The sequence below is a fragment of the Vanessa cardui genome, chromosome 3 (genome assembly GCF_905220365.1).
Source record: "Vanessa cardui chromosome 3, ilVanCard2.1, whole genome shotgun sequence".
NCBI classification, from domain to species: domain Eukaryota; kingdom Metazoa; phylum Arthropoda; class Insecta; order Lepidoptera; family Nymphalidae; genus Vanessa; species Vanessa cardui.
In genome coordinates, this window is record NC_061125.1 from 9,101,062 (window position 1) to 9,117,031 (window position 15,970).

The 15,970-nt window shown below is 31.0% G+C and overlaps 2 protein-coding genes across 2 annotated transcripts in view; one reads left to right on the top strand and one right to left on the bottom strand.

Annotated features, from left to right (window-relative positions):
* The window catches only part of LOC124543504, a 209,503-nt gene that overhangs the window by 163,328 nt on the left and 30,205 nt on the right, over positions 1 to 15,970 (bottom strand). The gene's annotated exons all lie outside the window — the stretch shown is intronic.
* Positions 1,741 to 4,083, top strand: LOC124543506 (juvenile hormone esterase-like). The gene is made up of 4 exons (XM_047121729.1): positions 1,741 to 1,857; positions 2,015 to 2,185; positions 2,492 to 3,810; positions 3,891 to 4,083. Exons 2-4 carry the CDS (start codon positions 2,018 to 2,020, stop codon positions 4,060 to 4,062), a joined length of 1,659 nt encoding a protein of 552 aa, XP_046977685.1. The 5' UTR covers positions 1,741 to 1,857; positions 2,015 to 2,017; the 3' UTR covers positions 4,063 to 4,083.

Consider the following 15,970-nt stretch of genomic DNA (forward strand, 5'->3'; position numbering starts at 1 on the left):
TCTTGGCCTAACTGTTGATGCCAAGTTGCAATGGGGCCGTCATAGTAGCGGATTGGCGAGTAGACTGAGTTTTCTGGCATTTGCGGTCAAAAAAATTAGATTATTTACTGATGTCGATACGGCTCGCTTAGTATTTTTCTGTTACTTTCACAGTATAATGTCATACGGTATTATGCTGTCGGACAACGCAATATAATAATAATACTATATTTGAGCTGCAGAAGAGGGCTATTCGCGCAATCTATAACCTAGGAGCTAAAGAATCGTTAAGAATAAATTTAAAGAAATCAAGATATTAACTGTTGCTTCTCAATATATATTATGTAATGTTATGTAGGTACGAAAAAATATTAATGATTTTAAGAGAAAATGGAATACTCATAGCATTGGTACAAGGAACAAACACAAACTTGTTACTCCTGTTACTCGAGCGCATAGAGTCAGTAACTCCTTTGTGGGGCAATGTATACGGTTTCACAACAGGATCCCAGAAAGCGTACAAAATGCTTCTGTTACCAAATTTAAAAAAAAAAATCAGGAACGCTTTTGTGCAAAAGGTTATTATACAATTAATGAGTTTATGATTGATAGCACACCTTGAGAATGAAACGATCTCCTCCTGGCTATTTCATTTTATTTAAATTGTTTATGTTATAATACATGAGACAAAAAAATCCGCTGCGTTTCTATTGCCGGTTCTTCTCAGAACAGGGTATTTTCTTTTTCGAACCGTACTGTTTCAATTGACCATCAATAAGAAAGTGTAATACTTCTATATCGAATTGTCAGTTATAAACGTTTTAAAGAATATATCTAACCAAAGTTTCAGCCAAATCAACTTAACATTTTTGCAAAAAAATATTTTGTTTTATTTTTTTTAATCGATTTATCTTTTTTTATTTGTGAATCGATTTTAATGAAACAAAGCCTATCTATTACTCCGAGTTAACTACAATACATCAGCGAAAGCGTCATCCAAATTGGTGAGGCCGTTTTTGATAGCGGCGGTAACAGATGAACAGACAAAGACACAAAAAAAAACACAATTTTGGTATTGCGTTAATAAATACCCCCAAACAATTTTTTCTCAAATATCTTCTATGTACAGATTTCGACCAATTACGATTTTATTATATGTATAGAATAAGTTGTAGATATTGGATTATGATTAATTATGCTAATATTATTAAACTAAATAAATTACTGTAGTATTCAATTATTTAAGGCAATAGATTTCAAAGGACTAAAAAACTTGGTAATTTTGTAAAAGTAAAATACGGTGACGAGATTTCTTACTATTATATTAGTTTGTCAGCAACAAATCATATCAGGCTAAATAAGCCTACAAAAGTGATGATCGATGATCGTCTCTGTCGCTATCTGTGCACTTCGTAGAACCTGATTACAATGATGCTTTTTTATCATATAAGTGAACTCATGTTATAACGTGAATGAATACAGTTTTGTATAAGATAAATATATAGTGCTTAAATATACATGTCTCAAATTCCACTAGGTACATGCTTATAGGAAACTTCGTACAAGACCATCAAAGTTACATACTATTAACACAGTTGACGTGACAAATAAAATTATTAATCTAAGCGGGACTTATAGAAATGCTGAGGTCAAATTGTATTTCTGTCAAGCCTAAGGACGTTTTAAGTCTGAGACTGATAAGTTATCTTATCCGATAAAAACAATATTGTCATGATGGCAAAGATACATATCGATATCTCGATAGACATACATGAACTTAAACTACTTTAAGAAAACATCAGTATTCATTCAACAATGGAAAAAACATAGACCATAAGTGAAAATATTTTAAAAAGTGAAGAAATATTCTTAACAATAGTAAGTATATCTAATATTTTTGTTAAGTATTCAAAGTTTCTAATGCATTTTAATTTTAAAAAAAACTACATGAAAAGTTAAGGATATGATGTTGTTAAAAAGTAAACCGGTCGCAGGATTTAATTATCCCTAACTTTTATTCTTCTTCTCTTCACAGACAATGGATATGTGCAATTTGTTGTATCTTCTTTTATCAAGACTAATTCAAGTAGAAGTTAGTGAAGGTATATTAGAAGGTCAAGTTGTAGCGAATGAATATGGATGTCCATTCTTCAGCTTCAAGGGTATCCCTTACGCTGAGCCACCCGTGGGCGACCTGAGATTCAAGGTAATTAAAACCTTCATCAACTATAATATCCGAACATGAGACATTCGTATAAATAAAACATCTTTTAAATAATTTTAATTATTCAAACAGTACGCTTTTCAATCAGTCAACATGATATATGGAAATAATATAAACAAACTAATGTAATAAAAAACACTACAATTTCAACATAAAAATATAGTCTTGATTTGCTTTGATTTATTTTAAACAAAAAAATTACTGAATAATAAAATATGTTATCAAATGATTAGTTAATATTATATTGTTATTTTAAGCCTACTCTTTACTTTATGTTACTCTTTCTAGGCTCCTCAACCTAAGAAACCATGGCAAGGAGTTCGTGATGCCACAGAACATGGCTCAAGTTGTTTTAGCTTTGAAATGTTCACAAATGAAACACAGGCACCAGAAGGAAGCGAAGATTGTTTGTATCTTAATGTTTACGCTCCAAACATTGCCCCCTTAAAACCATTACCTGTAATGGTTTACATACACGGGGGTGGTTTTTCCACTGGCAACGGCGATGATACATTATACGGTCCCAAATTTTTAGTAAGAAAAAACGTCGTCGTCGTTACCCTAAACTACAGACTAGAAGTTTTAGGATTTCTCTCTTTAGACACGGAAGATGTCCCCGGTAATGCGGGAATGAAAGATCAAGTAGCGGCTTTGAGATGGGTTAAAAAGAATATCAAGCACTTTGGCGGTGACCCTGATAATATCACCATATTCGGCGAAAGCGCTGGCGGTGCCAGTGTTTCTTTTCATTTAGTATCACCCATGAGCAAAGGTCTTTTCAAAAGAGCTATCACTCAAAGTGGTACCCTGACGTCATGGTGGCCAAACACATTTAGACCGCGTGACAGAGGTTTACTACTCGCCAAACAATTAGGCTGCGTTTCGACAAATGACAAAGAAATTTATGAGTGTTTAAAAACCCAACCCGTTGATAATTTAGTTCAAAGAAAAATACCTGTAACATATGTAGAGTCATCAAAAGAAGCTCCTAGTGTTACTTTTGGTATAGTTCAAGAAACTAAATTCGGTGATAATGAGAGATTCTTTTACGGGCACCCATTTGAAGTTCTCCGAAATGGTATACATGAAGGAGTTGAAGTCATGAATGGTTATACAGAAGATGAAGGAATATTATTTTTCTCTTCGGGTATTGATGTTGAAAAAGTATTTGATCAAGCTAACAATTTCTTAGAATTTTTTGTACCTGAACCGTATACTACGTATACTCCGTTGGCAACCCAAATGGAAATAGGGCGAAGATTTAAAGATTTTTATATGAAGAATAAAACTGCTTCGAGGGACAATTTAGATGATTTATTAAGATACTTTAACATGGAGCTGTTTACGTATGGAACAATAAGTCAAGAAAAAATTATTGCTAAGAAAAATCAGAACAAAAGTTATTTGTATAAATTTACTTGTAAATCTGAGCTGAATATATTTACTCTTTTGACAGGATTAGACCAACTGTTCAATTATAGACCCGTGGTCGCTCATTCTGATGAACTTGGATACATATTCTCATTAACAGAAATAAATATGAATTCATCTACATTTAAAATGATTGAACAGGTGACAACGCTATGGACAAACTTTGCAAAATACGGGTACTTATTTTATTTATTAGCTAGTTGGTGAAAAAGTGTCGTAAATAGACGTAAAGACTAATTTAATTTTCGAATTTCAGTGACCCAACGCCTGATAACAGTCTGGATGTAAAATGGCTGCCGTACACATTGGAAAACCAAGACTACTTAGATATCGGAGAGAATTTGGTCGCTAAACGATATCCAGAAAAAGAAGACATGGAATTTTGGGAGAGTAATTTTAAGGAATTTCTACATCAATATGTACCATAAAATAGGTGTAAAATTGTATTATTAACATTACTACAGCCTATAAAATTTTCACGTATGTTTATGTATTACATATATTCTTTTCGTATATGTATTTCAATACACATATAAATTCAAGTTAAATTCATACCTATATAAATTCAAATAAAACGGATTATAGAAAGTTAAGGTATGAAAAATAGAGAGATTGTTTTTAAAGAAATTTCAATTCACTGAATAATACTTTCTGTGAGATTGAAGGCACACTTACTCAAAATTGTCCGAGATTAACTAAAGTTGATGTTATACGGGCAGATTATTTTTTTAAATACTTTTTTTATGTAAGTCAATATGAAAACTAAAACTATTTATTTTCAACATAATAACTGACAATATATACAAAACAAAAACTAACCTTAATGAAAAATGTTAATAATGTATTTCGAAAAATTTAAACGTTATTAATTTTAAGTATGAACTTTCAATGCGTGGTAATTACTCAAGTTTAGTTTTATTAACATGGTTTAGTAGTATTATAATATGTGTCATAATGAAATTAAAAAAAAAAACAAATTGCTCGTAATATTTTTTTTTTATTTACTTAAATCAGTTGGGACTTGTAATCGATAAAACGAAATCCGTAACCTTACGATAGTATAATGAACATTGTATTTGGAAGATAAAATTCAAGGGACCATCGAGAGAAATTCCTGAGTTGACCTTACCGGTTTTAAATACGTAAAAGAAAATTTTAAAACAAAACACATAACCTCATTTAAGTCAATTACTATTACGCTTTGATATTTTTAATAAATATTAGGAACAATAAAGAAGACTCTTTATCATTTTTCCGCGTTATTAGCTTAACAAATTCATCATTTAGTTAGTCCTAAATCATTATCAGATAAACATCCAAACGCATAAAATAGTTTATACTAGCGATCGATTCTATCAAATCACAGCGCTAATAGTTTAGCGTTCTTCTAAATTAATTGATGGCATTAGGGCGCGGCCCCACTAATGCTGTAAATCTTAATTAGGTGTAATGTGCGAGCTTTTACTGTTTCCTCTTTATCTCGCTCATTTTGTTGAAGAAAAAGATTTTAAGTAGAGATAATAATGATAATTCAAGGTCGAATGTCAATTAACATTTTTAATATATAACGTTTAAAACAAATTCTGCAGAGGCAAAGAAATATATAAAAGTTAGTGAATTAGTTGCTTATGAACCACGAGAGAAAATAAACTGCTATGACGTAAAGGTAAGAATCACGTGCTTTCTTTTCTATTAGTTTTGTAATCGATACTACACTCGTAGTATTTTAAATCTTGATATACGTTGTAATCTTATCCATATTTATAGACATTATCGCGAGTTAAAATCAGATGTTACTTGGAAAGCGTTGATGATAACTGTATCAAACACATCATAGTGTAGTGATCAACAATTATAGATAGAGATAAAAATGCTATAGATTGTTTTTTTCGTTTGGATTTTTATTAAGAGAACACTAGTACCCTCTTTACAATAAATTAATGTTTGGTAAAATATAGTAGTATGTGAATAAACAAGTAATAGTCTAAGTAATAATCTAAGTCTTTTGTTATGGAAAAAATCAATTGGTTTGCATTGCCGAAGCGTTCTCCCGCCAATAAGAAGCATGTAGTTCTATAAAATGAGTCATCTTAGATATAAGCACAAATCATGTGTATTATTTGATGAAAATTATTTAGAAACTAAGTATGTGTATATAACGTATCAAAAATCGTAAACTTAGTAAAGTTATTCCAGATACGAAACTAATAATGAAAAACGAACTAAGGAAAACAAAATATCTGTTTCATAACATTATTCCGTGCGTGGACAATCTTCATAAAACTTCCGCCTAACAAAGGAGCGTCCGAGCCCAACACGAGGGGACACGCAAGGGGCATGATGTATGACAGGGGCTACAAGCGTTTCCCAAACTTTGATCCATTACTGACCTATTAGACTAATTTCATTAATATGGAAAAACAATGATAAATCTTAATATCTTTAGATCGTTGATAAATATCATCTCAGACGATGTAGACTACCTTTAAAATAATATGTATGTTTAAAATTCGGTCACAGTGCCTAAATCAGATCAAATAAATATGAGACAACATCATATACATTACTCTGATCCCAATGTAAGTAGCTAAAGGACTTGTGTTATGGAAAATCAGAAGTTACGATACCACAAACACCCAGACTCATGAAAACATAGTAAACTAATGATAATCTACATCGACTCGGCTGGGAATCGAAACCGAGACCTCGGAGCGGCGTACCCCTGAAAACCGTTGTACACACCACTCGACTACGGAGATCGTCGAATATTTTATTTACGTAAGCTTGACAGTCATTTTTGAATCATCATATTTCAACTCTACCACTATTTGGGAAAGCAGTATCTATTATTAAAGTTATTAATTTCGGGATATTTACCATGTTTTTTATTTTTGTTCGGTGGAGCTCGATATTACGACATTGTCGACGAATGTCTTGTTCACGAGACTAAATAAAAAAAGTATCTAAATAAAAAAGTAGGAGAAAATAAAAGCAGTATTTATTTGCGCAAGAGCACCATTTGATTTTGCTCCGTTAATAACCATATTCAAAACTCTTTCATTAAAAAAGAAGTTGAGAGAGAAGTGAAAATTCACCCACATTTAAAACAGATAAAACAGCAGATAAGAACAAACAGATGAAAACTATAAAATACGAGTACGTTTTATCGTTATAATGAAAGTAATATATTATTACGTTCAAAAGTTGGTTCTCGTCGGTTCTGAGTTGTAATTAAATTTTAATCCTACCTACCAGCCACTTTAGAACAAGTAATCTAAGGAACAAACTTAGCTAGTTTGTCAAGCTTGTAGATAGTTAAAAACTAGGGTATTTCAAAAGTGTTTTACAAGTAAAGATAAAAGAAAAGCACATCTTGAAACTATAGTCGTTAGCGCTGCGGTACGTTTTCTAAAGAAGCTTTCTAGACCAAGACAGTTATTTTTATACATATTAAATAAAAGTTTATCCGTATGCTCGAAACAAGTTTGAGAATTAGAGAGCAATTAGAAATATATGTTTAATATACAAAGTTAAAAGTTTTATACAGAAACTAACTTTAATAACAGTAAGAGTGTTCCAGAGATTCATTAAAAGATAATTTCGCTACTTTGTAACGAATAATAATTTGAGAAGCACTCACCTTTTCCACCGAACGATTTCACGGCCATTTTGCAATACATTGTTTGTTCAATTTGTACCCTCCACTCTCAAGAGACAACAAACCAATTTATTATGAAACCCAAAAATGCCACTAAGACCTTTATGGTAAAGGAACAAGAAATAATTTGCAATGCCATAGATGCTTATACATTTTTTGTCACTTGGGTGTCTTGAAGATAAGTTTAACACCAGAAAGTTCAATGAACTTCTTACGTTTTAGCGTATGAAAATGTTTATTAAAATAAACCTTTCATAATACAATATATGATGAAAATTAAGTAAATATTTTTTACATTTATTCCTAATTTGAGGAATAGTAACTTAAAGAAATTGACATAATAAATTAAATAAGTTTCGGTAAATGAAATTAATAATTAAAGCGGAACGATATTTTCATTTCACGTCAGAGGTCGAATTACAGAAACAACTCTTTATTCGCTAAAATGAAACGTAATTAAGAATTATTTTAAGGGAAATTTAATTCGGAACTCGCCGAGACATTATAATTACTGGCTTTAGAAACGCTGTCAACTTGAGAAGCACTTAAAAATAAATTAAATTACACAAATAGAATAGACTTTGAAACTGTTACGATTTTTTATCGTTTAACAAGTTTCCAAGGCGATTTTATTACATTTACAAAATGATAATACTGTATTTTGATTATCACATATCTTTCTTCGGATCCGGACCATAGGATTATTGTAAAACATATAATGCTTAGGCCGTATTATAAGCTAAGGGTTCTTCTTCAGATTATTTAGTAACACTTATATAGAATAATGATCAAGTCAACATTCGCAAACATTTTACTACGATGCCACCACACATAATCATTTTTAGGTAAAACATTTCAAATGCAATGTTTTCTACATTAAATTAAACTGTTAAAAAAGTCCTGGTCTAACTTTTTAAGGTTTTACTTTAATAAAACCTTAAGAAGTTAGACAAAAGGCACTAACCTAACCTAACCAACAATCTTATTAACTACTGTTTTAGAAATATGTATTATAAAATATTAGTTGTCCGACCGGTTGACACTCATATACACACCAAAAATATATAGAAATAAGTCTACCCGCATTGGAGGAATTCAGTTATATACACAGGTACAGAAGTTTTATGTGTATAGAGATAAATAAAAAATATAAAATCTTAACCAAAACATACTAAACGATCGAATCCGTTTCCAACTTATATGTGTAAAATTAAAAAATATCACCTCGGCTATGGAGGCGTTCGTGAGGAAACGCGGGCATTGCATTTGCATATTTTTACACAAGTATATTCACAAATCCTTATTATATATAATTAAATGCGAAGGATATATTAAGTTTCTATGGAAAAAAAATTATTAATGTTACGAAATATATAATCAAACTTATGTTTATAAATATTATGAAATTTACGTATGGGTTCATTGTCATAGAGAACAGATGTCAATCTCGTTCGTTATGACAGAAGATTAAACAGGGAAGTGCCGGAAATATGCAACGTTTAAATTAGGCTAGCCACATACTAACAACCTGTTAGTTAAAATTTATTTTTAATTATAAATAAATATGAAACACGCTGGTAATTCAATAATGTCACAAACCAAATCACTGATAATTAAAATGTTCCCAGCTTTGACTTGTTACGTTTGTGGTTAGATCGATGTTAGTTTAAAAATTAATCGAAATATGGGGTGACTTTTCATATTTGGAAAATATACACTAGATCCATATAAACCCACTCTATATCGACGCCACGGGGGTTGACGTTTAACTCATTTATAAATGCAAGTGTTTATCCTACCGGGGGTGCAGGCGGAGTATACTTCATATGCAAATATATTCAACGGTCTCTGAAGAGCCTTTAAAGAAATACACGATATATTCAGCGCAAAAATACTGATATTAATATAAATATATTAAAGTCTTAAATTTATGTCGACATATATAAAAAGGACGCTCTTTATAAAGGAGAGTAAATCGAATAAGATAAAATATCTTAGTGGAACATACATATGTACATTTGAGTATCATCCATTAAACACAGCTTACAATTTTCATTGTGATAAACTACGTTGATAGGTATTTTTCATTATTTTTTTATCATAGCAAAGGAGTAAAACCGAAACAACGACTCTGGCTGATTTTCACAATTATAAAATAAATAATTTATTAATTAACACGAAAATTGGCTGTACATTTGTAGCGATGACAAAACCATATGAAAGCGAATTAAAGCATTATATTACCTGGCTACGTACTCACCAGTAGTTATGTCATACATATGTGGACATAGTTTAGGGAAACCTCTTGATTATTAAGTTAAGTTAATACTTAACCTAGTAATAAACAACCGAAAAGTTACGAACTTAGCTTAAACATTGAAATGATTACACAAACGAAAAAACATTTCCTTTTAGTGTTTTTTAAAAGTTAATTTGTTGTAAAAACAATCACGATAATGACATAAAAAATATCTGTTATGTGTAGATTATTAGAAGAGTAATATTTTTATTAGTATTAGAGTAGTAGAGTATTAGAGTAGTAGTAGAGTAGTATTCTTTCAATACTATCATTTATTATAAATATTAATATAATCAATATCGTAGAATTTGTCGATTGATAATATAATAACATTTCTGAATTATACATCATTAGTATTTCAGATATGCAAAGCGGTGGGTTGATAGACATGTACGATACAAGATAAAATATTCATTGGATTTTAAATAACTTTTTAAGTGACTGTCTTTTTACTGAAATATTTAAAGTATGTATAACTTTACAAGATATTTAAAATGAGGTGTTTGTTATTTAAAATAAGAATACGACGGCGGCAGCGATGACTGAGCGTTACAATTCTTTATTACAATTAAAAATGTTTATTACGACTAACTTAATTAGTTTGAAATAGGTAAACGGACAGCTTTGTCTTGCAGGTGTGGGCTGTTCGGTTACTTAAACGCAAGTCTCGTTATACAGTTCCCATACTCTATAAAACGACTCTATCCACGTGACTTTAACATCAAATGACGTCACAGCGTTTACCCGTTACTATTACAATCAAATAAGTGACTATTAATCAAAATGATTGGCTCTTCACGACAAATATAAAACAAAGTAGCGTTCTAGGTTTCTCAATATCATATATCTCAATAGCTATACATATCCGTTGCTTGTACTCTTTGGTGTTTAGGCTTGCTCTGACGGCTGCAACTCGTCATTATTTAGAACTGCTGTTTAGCTTGACCGCTGATTTCATCTGGTAACATCCTTTTTTCAATCCCACTAGACTTTCTGAGTGCATACACTTATAGCATGTAACCTACACGACCTTTTAAAATTGCTTGTTTTAGCTAACCACTTGTAACTATATCGATCGCGAAATAGGTAAAACTCCAAATTAACGAAGTAAATATACGCCCACCATGGCCCTTGTTTCTAACACATAATATGAACCTATAGTAAAATAAATTATAAGGGAAAATAGATCTTAAATTCAGAGATACAACGTTGATATTACATTAAACGTAATATAGCAAATTGTACAGTCGTAGACGAATTTTTTATTTCTCTAATTACGACAAAACCTTCCTTTTATATTCACCCCACGAAAACAAAGTTCGTTAAGTTAGCAAACCTACACAATACCCTTTAAAAATAAACAGGAATATTGTTTAGTCAAATCGATACAATTTCTAGGGATACATCTTCACAAATGGAAAATCATCATTATTAATATAATAAGGGAAAAAAGTTTATTAAAAAACTTTGAATTGTATATAAAAGTACAATTGCATCAAGCTGCATAAAAAGTATCATCTATTTCACGAGACTATTTATTATTTTTTACCAAATTAATAAATTCATCGTGCTTAATATTTATTTCGTACATATATCCTATACACATTATGTACATTTATTAATTAAATGTTTATTTCAAACCCAGTAAGAGGGGCTAAGGGATCAACTAAGGGAATCTCTGCAAAGCACATCGATCGATACACGCATATTTTGGCGGGGAACCAATCCACCTGCAAAAGCATTCGCGAGAAAGGTTAGCATCAGACGGCTAGCCAAATCCGCGTAATGAATTTTTCACACAACTTAAACACTGTGTTGACCCCTAATACAGGAATAATGAATAGAAATTAAACATAAATTAAACTCATATAAATTCAGTGATGCTTTCTTGGTTTTGTAACCAAGATGGAAAGCTAAGCCAAGAATAGAACAATATATAAATTGATGTTGACGAAGCTTTACGAACATATTGCAAGTGACACTCCTCTTTGCAATTATTTTTAGACCAATACCTTTTTCTTTGTGTTTTTTCTTTAGTGGTGACAGTGGAATTAAATGATGACACAGTTGAACTGCACTGCACTGCACTGATAATTATGCCTTTAATACATTCATATTTAAGCACATAAGCGCGTGACAAAATTTTAAAAAGTGATTTTTTTTTATTTATTACTTTTTTTAAACTGACTTCTTGAATATTCTTGATGCACCCGCATCTCACAGTAGGAATTGAATGGTGCTTATTAAAATAATTATATTTATAATTATATTAAATACTTATTTATGTTATTCTCATTGTTAAAAAATACTCAAATCATGAACATGACAACAGCATGAACGTTTAAAAATAGTCACACAAGTTATAGTCTTTTAAAGTAATGATCAAATTATATTTCAGACAACTCCAATACATATTATACATTTTTTATAACAAACAAAAAAACGACGAGGAACTGAGACATAATAGCCAGCACTACTAGCGCCACTTTAAAAAAAAGAAACAGTTGAAGACAGAGATTCCATTACCAAATAAAAAAAATACAAAGTGACAGTATCTTTTAGTAGAAAGACAAAAAGAACTTTAACAATAACTCGATTCGCTTTTCTACACGAATGTGCCTGTGTCCAGCCGTTCTATGCCAATAATTTAAACTCATTCGACCCCTATCTCCCCCTGAAGTGTGCTTGCGTTATCTTTACCGTACATTTTCAAATACGTTTAACCATACAAAAGCATATCCTCCTTTATATGCTCGCCCCGGCAGCAAATTCTATCTGTGGTTTGTAATTTCTAGCAAGTTTAAATTTTACATGTAATCCAAAAAGGTAGTATGCCTTTGATTAAATGACTACAAAGATAAAAATAACTATTGGAATTTAAAAATAGAATAGCAATATCCAAAAATAGCATAATTTTTAACGATGGAGTATCGAATGAAGATTGTATTATGGTCAAGTAAAGAAATAAAAGTAAACGAATACAGGTTGTTACAGTAGGTTTTTTTTTAATCTGTTGCGGTTGTCGCTTAACAGAAATGCTGTGTTGCTACTTGTGAATGAGTCAATACATTTTGGTACGGACACAATGGAGGTAATATCTTAGATTCTATGGGCGAATGAACATTTCGAATGGAAGGAACGGCTTATATCGCTTGTCAAAGATCAATGTCACTGTCCTACGATGTCTATGGAAAGAAATTAGCTGTTTTCATTAGTTAGGCTATTTCGACTCTTTGCTTTACCGAGGTTGTTTATGTGTGCTAATAAACGTATTCCTGTGCCTATTATTAATTCTAAAAATGCTTAACGATAGTACTTTAGCTAAACGCATTCGTGAGAGGCATGAACTGCGTCTATAAAAAATTGATTCAAAACCAAATTTAAATTGTTTCTCTGACAAATATCTAACATAATCATTTATTATTTAATTTAGAAAATGATATTACCGATTCAATATTAAGATGCAAACCGTGTAACTAAATCCTAATATGATTAATTGTGAAATCAGTCCCAACCGCAGACAACAAGTACCTACCTACAAGACATGGTTACAGTTTGATTTATGTTTCTGTATAGAGTTATTTTCATTCACATTATGAGCTCCTTAAGCTAATATCCATATCAAGGGAATATCATATTTCATTGTTAACTATTGAAAGAATTTATTTTCTTTTTTTAATAGCAATTATATAAATAAATAGCGGTGTTATAAAAATAATGTATAAGTAATTCTAGTTATTGCCACCTGAGTATAGTACTTATAAAACTGCAGATCCCGAGTTCGTGGTTGAATGAATTCCGGATTGGACCAATAAAAATGACAAGAAATTCTCAGAAGCGATTCCACAAACTGAACACGACTTAGCACGTAAAGCCATTAGTCCTGCAACGGAACTCCCTCCGATCGTATTAGATTGCGTTCCCCTCAAAATTAGACAATGAACAGTGCAACTGTGATTGCATACTATAATATAATGTCCCACGCTGATAAGAATGGACACAGTAGCCGAAATCACACTGGAATTTTGAAATTGCAAAACATTAGAGACATAGATGCATATTTATTTATTTATAATATTTATCTTATAAAAGCTATTGTGATTTTATTATTATCAATTTATATCAAATATAAATATCACATATATTAATATGTGATATTTATCTTAAAACACTAACACAAAACTGATATGATATGACAAATCTTAGATACAGGTTTATCAATTATCGAAACTCGTGTGTTATTGATCACACTTTAAGAGCTATTCAGGTGATACCACTTTAGTACGGTCTGAGGAGAGATTTATTTAAATAAAACTAATTATAACAGATGAATCGCGTATGTTAATTATTTTTAAACATCCCGACGTTTCGAGCACTTTGCAGTGTTCGTGGTCACGGGTAGACTAAGATGACATTTGTCTATTTGAAGAACAAAGGAAATATTATTAACAACTACCGCCAACGATTTCTCAATTGATATCTTGAGTAACGTTCCGGTTGCACGCAGAAGGCACAGGTTTATTTACCTATACGAGGTAGCAATTATTGAAAGGGAGTGTCAATGTTATCAACACTTTTCTAAAGGGTTTACATTTTTTAATGTATACAATTATGTACAAAGAAAATATATTTTGCACTATCTACTACTTACGAAAATGTAACAATGTTCTATTATGCAGAGACGACGCAGATTTAAGAACTATATACAAGCGCCAGAGGCACACACCCATGTTGCTCCGGGACCAAGATATAACTTTTAAATATCCGAAAAAGAAAGTGATACATACAGTATCTATCGCTCCTTAAGCATGGCCTTTAAGCCACTTTATTATAATTATAAATTATAATAATTTATTTTTTATGCGAATGGTTTTGGACATATTATTAGGATTTTACGCTCTGTAGAATTGCTTACACAAATCCTTTTATAGCGTACCACCTAAGCTCAATATATGTGATTGTATACAGCATAAGCCTCATCAATAGTTTATAAAAAAATGAAGCGAAAACATCTAGAAAATAAATATATTTTTCCCAACGGTTTTTCAAGTTTCATACGTAGTTCTTCACCAATGACTGATTAGCTGGATGCAAATAGGAAAACATTTTAAAACGTTAATTACGAGGAAAAGAGAGGTCTCGACCGCAGTCCGACACATAATACCTCCGAGTGAAACAAATATTTGTAAATGACCGACTAGGGGAAAAACGAAGTTTTTTTTTCGCTTTGTTATAAAATGCGAGTGAACTTTTAATGGTTTCATTTTTGAGACGAATAATTTTGCCACACCTTACAACGTAAACTCAGCTATTAATTTTTTTATTTGAACTTAAAAAAACGATGAAGTGAAATTAACACTTTCAATTACGATAATCTTCACATTTAATAAAATTGGAGTGTCTGTTTGTAATATTAAAATAGTCCTTCTTACTAAATAGATACTAATACACGGTACTTATACCAAAATAACATTATTTACAATTTTTGTCTCATTGTCTATCCGTTTGTTTGTTCCTACTAATCTCTGGAACGGCTGGACCGATTTTGACGGGACTTTCACTAGCAGATAACTGATATAATGTAGAGTAACTTAGGCTACAATTTTTTTTTTGTTAAACTCAAACGCGTACAGGGTCGCGGGCACAGCTAATATAAGTAACTTATTCTTGACATAAAAAAACTTAACGCAAACACACTTCCTGCGAAACAAACTCGCGTAGCAAGTCAAAATAAACTCTCTTAAGAATATTATGATATAATATAAGTAAATATTAATTAGCGAAAACAATGTTAATATAATAATTCTTTGTTACATTATCCTTACGCAACATGGCTTCTAATTAAAGGCCAAGTCTATTATATTCTGCGTTTAACGTGTATTAATTACCAATTTATTTATTAATAAGATAAAAGATAAAATTTGTCTGTTTAAGGTTAATCGTTAAAAATCTATACAAAATAATTTCAATTATATTTCTAGTATATAGTATTAGGCAAATTAAATTATACAACAACAACGATAACAGCTTGTAAATTTTCCCACTGCTGGGCGAGGCCTCCCTTTGTGGACAAAGTTTCTAACATATTCTAACACGCTGTTCCAATGCGGGTTGGTGGTATATACATGTGGCAGAATTTCTTTGAAATTAGACACATGCAGGTTTCCTCACGATGTTTTCTTCACCGCTGAGCACGAAATGAATTATAAACACAAATTAAGTACATGTAATAAATAAATTTATCAGATTACTAGCTAGATATGTTAGAAATTTAAACATTATTTAGGTTTGACAGTTATAAAGCAAACAGTGAAAAAATATCAACGTAAATAACTTTTTCGTACGATAAATTATGTATTTATAATTGTGAAATTCCGTC

What these genes read in the sequence shown, in the direction of transcription:
- LOC124543506 (XM_047121729.1), top strand. Translation starts at nt 2,018, where the DNA reads ATGGATATGTGCAATTTGTTGTATCTTCTTTTATCAAGACTAATTCAA. An exon ending in TGGGCGACCTGAGATTCAAG is followed by an intron (nt 2,186 to 2,491) that starts GTAATTAAAACC and finishes TACTCTTTCTAG; the next exon opens with GCTCCTCAACCTAAGAAACC. An exon ending in ACAAACTTTGCAAAATACGG is followed by an intron (nt 3,811 to 3,890) that starts GTACTTATTTTA and finishes TTCGAATTTCAG; the next exon opens with TGACCCAACGCCTGATAACA.